Here is a 7,997-nt window from a genome sequence, read left to right as displayed (position 1 = left end):
CCAGAACAAGCAACCGGCTATGGGGGCACCCAAGCAGGCTCACTCCCGAGCCGCTGCGCTGTGTGTCCATTCACACACAGAGCCGTGGCTCAGCCCTGCACTCACTTTCCTGATTGATAGCAGCGGGAGCCAATGGCTGCTTCTGCTCTCTCAGCCAATGAGGAGGGAGAGTCCCTAGAGAGTCGAGGCTCTTGTGCACATGGCTGGATCGCAATGGGGGCTCAGGTAAGTATTAGGAGGAGCTGAGGGGGGGCTGCTGCACATATGCATTAAGGTAAAACCTTGAGCCTTTACAACCACTTGTAGTTACACTTGCATAGCTCAGTAAGTAGAGTTCTGATTAGAGGGAAGGGACACACCGGAAGAGAGCTGAGGTTGTCAATCACAGGCTGTGCCCTCCCATTAACATTTTTCTCTTGGTGTTGGAAAAATTTGTCAGAAGTGACTCATCCTGATGGCAGAGGAATAAGGCAGTGGACAGAAATGACACTTAGTGCTCTGGATTGAGACAAGAGGAATTTACTTTGTTCATATTTCATGTCTGAGGTTTACAACCACTTTAATAATTATGGCAAGCTCCTGTGTGCATATTATATTTGCTCAGTACATAGGCAGGCTCTGCTTCTTGCTTTGCAGTGGTTGTGCTTTACTGTTCCTCTTATGCTGCAAATCTTGAATTCAGCCGACTCTGAAAACAATGCAGTCACTGTGTGGGTGATTCTTATTTTATGAAATCCAACTCCTGTAAATACCAAGTTGTGACAAAGGGGCAAATTGGCTCAGAAGGATCTATTTTGTTTAGATGTTGTATCAGAATAGATGCAATGTAGTGTTTTTTGTTTTTGCTAATGAGTAATTTATTCTTTCACAGATTGGGACTGACTGAATCTCTTCCAAAAGCAATGTCCACCCCCGATCCGCCTGTGGGGGGCACCCCTAGGCCTGTGCAGTCCCCTGGGCCTGGGCCTTCTCCTGGTGCAATGCTGGGCCCTAGCCCTGGGCCATCTCCTGGATCAGCACACAGTATGATGGGGCCAAGTCCCGGGCCTCCTATCCCTCCCCAGGGACCTAGCGGATATCCTGCAGAGAACATGCATCAGATGCACAAGGTGAGAAACTCTCAGGGGGCATTTGTAGAGCCTTCTCCCTGCCATCCATATTCTGGATTAAAAAAAAAAAACAAACCTTTGCCTATGCAAGTTGCATTTTTGTATTGTTTATTTAAAGTGCAACTGAACTCGAGAAATGAAGATTTGCTATGTAACAGCTAATGTTTTAGAGATGTTAATTGAGCCTGCGGAGTACTCTGAAAAATATACTTTACACACAGTTCATGTGTTTTACAGGAGTAATCTGCCTCTGGGCGTATGTGTGTGTATATCTGTATATATATTCCTTTCTTCCTTTCTTTCCTTTTCTCCCTTTTTTCTTTCCTTTTCTCCCTTTTTCTTCTTTCCTTTCTCCCTTTTTTCTTCTTTGCTTTCTCCCTTTTTCTTCTTTGCTTTCTCCCTTTTTTCTTCTTTGCTTTCTCCCTTTTTTCTTCTTTCCTTTCCCCCTTTTTTCTTCTTTCCTTTCCCCCTTTTTTCTTCTTTGCTTTCTCCCTTTTTTCTTCTTTCCTTTCCCCCTTTTTTCTTCTTTCCTTTCCCCCTTTTTTCTTCTTTCCTTTCCCCCTTTTTTCTTCTTTCCTTTCCCCCTTTTTTTCTTTCCTTTCCCCCCTTTTTTCTTCTTTCCTTTCCCCCTTTTTTTCTTCTTTCCTTTCCCCCTTTTTTTCTTCTTTCCTTTCCCCCTTTTTTTCTTCTTTCCTTTCCCCCTTTTTTTCTTCTTTCCTTTCCCCCTTTTTTTTCTTCTTTCCTTTCCCCCTTTTTTTTCTTCTTTCCTTTCCCCCTTTTTTTTCTTCTTTCCTTTCCCCCTTTTTTTCTTCTTTCCTTTCCCCCTTTTTTTCTTCTTTCCTTTCCCCCTTTTTTTCTTCTTTCCTTTCCCCCTTTTTTTTCTTCTTTCCTTTCCCCCTTTTTTTTCTTCTTTCCTTTCCCCCTTTTTTTTCTTCTTTCCTTTCCCCCTTTTTTTTCTTCTTTCCTTTCCCCCTTTTTTTTCTTCTTTCCTTTCCCCCTTTTTTTTCTTCTTTCCTTTCCCCCTTTTTTTCTTCTTTCCTTTCCCCCTTTTTTTCTTCTTTCCTTTCCCCCTTTTTTTCTTCTTTCCTTTCCCCCTTTTTTTCTTCTTTCCTTTCCCCCTTTTTTTCTTCTTTCCTTTCCCCCTTTTTTTCTTCTTTCCTTTCCCCCTTTTTTTCTTCTTTCCTTTCCCCCTTTTTTTCTTCTTTCCTTTCCCCCTTTTTTTTTTTTTTTTTTTTCTTTTTTTTTTTCTCTCTCCCTTTCTCCTTCTTTCATTAACATGCTAATGACAATTTACTCTCTTCACTACATAGCACCAGTGATATCATGATAATCCCAGTGAACATGGCAATCATTATGACAAATAACATGAGCTTAAGCCTTGGTTCACATATATGCGGTGCGGTCAATCGCATGTGATTCGCACAGGAACCGCACCTCATTCCTGTACAAATTACATGTGATTTGTGTGTGGTGTGATTAGAGCCATACATTTTGTATGGCTCTAATTGCACCGTACCCACACCAAAAACTTGCAGGGCCCTTTTTTGGGTCCGCACTAGAATCTGATCGCATAGGTATTCACACCCATGCGATCCGATTCTGCACATCGCACCGCGTTTGCGGACCACTTTCGGGGTGTTGGTAACATACACACGCGCAGCGGTTTGCATGAACGGGGTGCAATTCTGATACTGTACAGAATTCGCACTGAAAACGCTGCAAATTCTGCACCGCATCAGTGTGAACCAGGGCTTAGTTTAGTGAGCTTAAAGTGCAACTAAAGGCAGCATGTTTATGTTTAATGAAGTCCCTTTAAACTCTGCATAAATCACATTTTCAGCATGAAAGTGCTCCTTACCTCTGCTGCAGGTTCCCCAAACTGATGTTGGGAAGGAAGGGGAGGGGTGGGGTTCCACAGCTAGCACATCAGATCCAAGAGCTGTGGTAGCTGCTGTGTCTACATTTTCCATGATTTTGCCTGTCATGCCTGCTAAAAGGTGGTGTGTGAGAGCATGCCCAACAAGACCAGAGTGGATGTGGCCTAGGAGTGTCCTACACATCAGTTGACCAGCTAGGACTTGGTAATGAACACTAACCACAATTACAGCCCAGCCACTTCTATCCCCCCCACCTATGACGTTGATGGGAGCTACACAATGCCAATGGTGGCAGAGCAGTGATTTGCATAGTATGGACATTGCATTGTCACCCTATTAATGGACTTAGACTTCAGTGGTTGTCCAGAATTAATGACGCCATGCATATGCGGGACCTTGCCTCTATTCAACAAATCTGATTCTTCCGGGTCAGGGTTTCTCAGCCAGGGTTCCATGGAGCCCTAAGGTACCTTTTTTAGAGGTTGCTAGGGGTTCCGTGATCAATGATCAATTTCTGCCTCTTATGTACGTTCCCACTGACACCATTGATGGTTTTAGCCATCTGTAAGGGGGTCATTCTTTCTAATGACCACAAGTGTAAGGAGCATTATTTTCACTGATCTTCACACTGTCTCATGAGTTGTACATATAGTAATTTTTAGCTGGGGTTCCCTGAGACGGGAAATTTATTTCAAGGGTTCCTCTGTGTTAAAAAGATTGAGAGAGGCTGTTCTAAGTGGAATTTTGACATACCCCACAGTATTGTTCAATTTTTGTCATCAACAATACCTCCTGTTTTATCCCCCCCCCCACCCTATTATCTCTAAATTCCCCGCTATTTCTTTTATTACTAGTTTCTCCTTTCCCTCTTCAGTGCTCATGCCCCTCTCTTATTCCACCTGCCTTCCTACTAAATTTGATCCACCTGACCCCTTACTGTGCTGTATAGGGGGAGCCCTGTAGTCCCTCACTGTCTTAGGCTCATCTGTTTTCTCTTGTTAGCCGATGGATTCCATACACGAGAAGACCATGCCGGAAGACCCACGTTATAACCAGATGAAAGGGATGGCGATGAGGCCTGGTGGACATTCTGGTATGGGACCCCCACCAAGTCCAATGGATCAGCACTCTCAAGGTATTCCTAGCTTCACAGGGGGTAGGAAGAATTGCTCATAATCTGTGTGAAGTAAAAGCGCAGCTTAAGCCTGGTTTCACATATATGCGGTGCGGTATATCGCATGTGATTCGCATAGGAACCGCACCACATTCCTGTGCAAATCGCATGCGATTTGTGTGCGGTGCGATTAGAGAAATACAAAATGTATGGCTCCAATCGCACCGCACCAAAAACGTACAGGACCCTTTTTTTTGTCCGCACTAGAATCAGATCACATGGTTATTCACACCTATGCGATCCGATTCTGCACCAGGGGCGGACTGACAACTCATGGGGCCCCTGGGCAATAGGGGATCATGGGGCCCCTGTGTCCTTGCCCAAACTCAAAAAAGCCTATGAAAAGGGTACCAGGGGCATCTCATGGGGCTCCCTACTGACCCCGGGCCCTCAGGCAGTGACAGAGTTTCCAAATGGTCAGTCCACCCCTGTTCTGCACATCGCACCGTGTTTTGCAGACCGCTTTCGGGGTGTTAACATACACACCCGCAGCGGTTCGCATGAACAGGGTTTGATTATGTAGCGGTGCGGAATTCGCACAGAAAACGCTGTCAATTTTGTGTGTGAACCAGGGCTTGCGCTCTAGTTACAACCTAGCAGGAGAGAAGAGGTAGAACTTAGAGGGTAGAGCGTCATGGAAATAGGACACATTACATGTCCTGACATACTTTACTTATACTCGGGAGTAACTTCTTTTTTTTTTTTTTTTTTTTTTTTTTACTTTTCTCTCTCTGAGAAAAAGGTCAGAAGACCTGTATTTGCATAAACTGTACTTACACAACTATTTTTATCTTTGTTGGGAGGACTTTATTCATCCCAGCACCATGCCTAGAATGTACGCTGAGCTGCACATTTGCAGACCAGTGTACATTGTAAAGAAGCAGGTAAGTATTGCAGAAGAGGCATAGCATGTCTTCTTCTGTGATAGATGGCCTGCCTGCTTATATTTTGTTTTACACTTTAGTTCCACTTTAAGCTAACTACTTACCTCTGCACTATTGGCAAGCAAGCCTGTATGTAGTGCCAGAAGGGGCGGACAACTCATGGGGCCCCTGGGCAATAGGGGATCATGGGGCCCCTGTGTCCTTGCCCAATCTCAAAAAAGCCTATGAAAAAGGTACCAGGGGCATCTCATGGGGCCCCCTACTGACCCCGGGCCATCAGGCAGTGCCCGAGTTTCCAAATGGTCAGTCCGTCCCTGGTGCCAGATGTACCTGATTGGAGATTCCACAACCATCTTATCTGGCTCCTCTTCATTTGGAGGCCCAGCAGCCCCCACGGTGAACCCAGATATCATATATAGTAAAGATGGCCATAGTTGGATTGAAATTCGGACAGTTCAAGCAGGGACTTGCTGAATTTCAATCTGCGTGTAGCTGTCCCTATTCATTTGAAGTCAGTCGTTCAGTTGACTGCTGGTAAATGGACAAGCTGGAAGACTTTTGTTGATTAGAAGCTGCAGCTGCTGATCCCTTGTATTCTGACCAAGGATTCTTCCATCCACCTCGCTTGTGTGGATAGGGGAATTGTGTGGGGTTTGTTTTTTTTTTCCTCATTGAGTGAACAAAAAGAAGCGCACAGTCTATGGCCAGTTTAAAATTGAACGTTCTGCTAAAACATAAAAATAGGTGAACAGGCATGCTTTGTCTCTTCTGCATTAAAGTTACTTACCCGCTGGTCTGCCCCAGTACAGTGTGCTGCGCATGAGCAGCTCATGTAGAAATTTGGCAATGCCAAAGCTGATGGAACTCTGCGCAGGAGCAACAACATCTTGGCCTGGCCAATGACGGCAGCTGACGATCGAGATCTGGAGGCCGGCCGCTCAAAGATGCAGAGTGCTGCGGGATGTCGCATCGCTGGACTGAAGGCACAAAGACTTTGCACGTCTAATAGCAGTGATGCTATTCTTTAAATCCAATAGGTGACGTTAGGGTATATATTGACCAATAAGATGCAAGCATTGATGGAAATGCTCTTACATCAGCTTACTGACAATGGTGTGGCTTTCTACAGACAACATCTTTTTTGTGTGTGTTCAGTGTGAGTTTTATAAAGGGTTTATATGAAATACAAAGAAAAAAAGAAACAAAATTGAAATACAGTAAAAAAAAAAAAAAAGTACAAGCTTGGGGAGGGGGGCAAAAAAAGTAATAAAAAGAGGAAATAAGGGGGGGGGGGGGGATTTACAATAATGAACAAGTCAGACACATTTAAAAAAAAAAGAAAAAAAGGCCCGGGACTGTGTGATGACCATGTGCAGTACAGAGTACAAAGCCCACCACACATAAAATTGCATATACAATACATAGATAAATAGGCCCAGGAAGAGTACAAGCAGAGAGGAGAAGGGAATATTAGCCAAGCTGTTAAGAGCCAAACAAGGTGGGTGAATAAAGACTAGGCCTGAGGGAAGACGAATGTGGCATAACGATGAAGGCCATCTTAACGTCCCACCTGGCCCCAGTTTAAAAGAAAAAAGTGGAGAAGTAGGGACGAGGAAACAAAGAAAGCAGAGGAAAGAGTGGGAAAGGAAGACAAAAAAAATGGGGGGAAGCATTTCCTGGGAAGAGATGCCCACAGAATAGACTGACCAGCTGGGACAAGAGGACACACTCCGGATTAGTCAGCCAAGAGAACTTGCAAAGCAGAAGATTCCCTATGCATATTCCAGAGTCTGATGACCGCATGACAGAATCATTTTTAGTAGGCTTTTAGTTATTGATAATGGTATATATGCATTGTTTTATTTTTATTTTTTTCTCGTGGTAAATACTCATTTATGTCTTTTAGGCTACCCTTCTCCGTTGGGCAGCTCGGAGCATGTCTCTAGTCCAGTGCCCTCAAATGGCCCACCACCTGGACCTCCAATCCCTTCTAGCTCAGGAGTGGTGAACATGGAGAACCCAGACCCTCAGCAGCAGCAGCAACAACAACAACAACAACAACAGCAGCAGCAGCAGCAGGCAAGCCGCAGTCCGACCCCTTTTAACCAGAATCAGTTGCATCAGTTACGAGCACAGATAATGGCATACAAGATGCTGGCCAGGGGTCAGCCATTACCTGACCACTTGCAAATGGCTGTGCAAGGCAAGAGGCCCATGCCGGGCATGCAACAACAGATGCCAACACTACCTCCACCTGCGGCCTCTGGGACTGGCCCAGTACCTGCCTCGGGACCTGCGCCACCCAGCTACAACAGACCTCACGGTAAAAACACAATTCTTACACAGCTGTCTCTCTCTTTAATATTATCTACGTAAATTTGGTGGTTGTCCAATACATGCTTGCTGTCAGATCCATTTCTAGCCTGGGTTAGCAGAAGGAAGCATCTGATTAGTTCGTTTGAACCACGGTCTCTTTTGCTTTCCTGTTATTTTTGAATTCTTACACAACATTGTTCACAGAACACCCTCATTGTGTGCGGAGCTGGCAGGAAAAGGTATACCTGTAAAAAGAGGGATCAACATTTATTAGACAAAAGTATCCGCATTGGGTAGAAGCTGGAGGAGTTCTCTTAACGTCTTTTCCAAGTGATCTCTCCTGATCTCTGCATTGTAATACTTTTTTTTTGCATTTATATGGTTTAAATCCAATAACTGTTGAATTATGTGAATGGTTCATCAGCCTTCGATGCTCTCAATCTAGTCTGTGAAAAAAAAAAGTATTTTTCACTAAAGTCTTTTGTTTTCTTTGATAGGAATGGCAGGACCTGCCATGCCACCCCCAGGACCCTCCGGAGCTCCCCCTGGGATGCCAGGACACCCCCCAGGTGCTCCTCCTAAACCCTGGCCTGAAGGTAACCTGAAAGGCACTTGATGGAAGTCAAACCCGAGGCAA

At 44.7% G+C, this 7,997-nt stretch overlaps 1 protein-coding gene across 4 annotated transcripts in view; it reads left to right on the top strand.

The window, feature by feature from the left end:
- Positions 1-874: 874 nt before the first annotated feature.
- Positions 875-7,997, top strand: part of SMARCA4 (SWI/SNF related BAF chromatin remodeling complex subunit ATPase 4) — a 66,904-nt gene continuing 59,781 nt past the window's right edge. For all 4 annotated transcript variants that reach the window (XM_089661891.1, XM_089661890.1, XM_089661889.1 and 1 more), the window contains exons 1-4: positions 875-1,109; positions 3,989-4,121; positions 6,951-7,367; positions 7,858-7,956. In XM_089661891.1, coding sequence (XP_089518017.1) covers positions 903-1,109; positions 3,989-4,121; positions 6,951-7,367; positions 7,858-7,956 — 856 coding nt within the window. In that variant the 5' untranslated portion in view covers positions 875-902. The remainder of the gene's footprint in view (positions 1,110-3,988; positions 4,122-6,950; positions 7,368-7,857; positions 7,957-7,997) is intronic.

This window comes from Staurois parvus, unplaced genomic scaffold, assembly GCF_062004578.1.
Source record: "Staurois parvus isolate SC_StPar_1 unplaced genomic scaffold, SC_StPar_1.0 ptg001400l, whole genome shotgun sequence".
Lineage (NCBI taxonomy): Eukaryota > Metazoa > Chordata > Amphibia > Anura > Ranidae > Staurois > Staurois parvus.
This window is presented reverse-complemented; position numbering and strand designations above follow the sequence as displayed.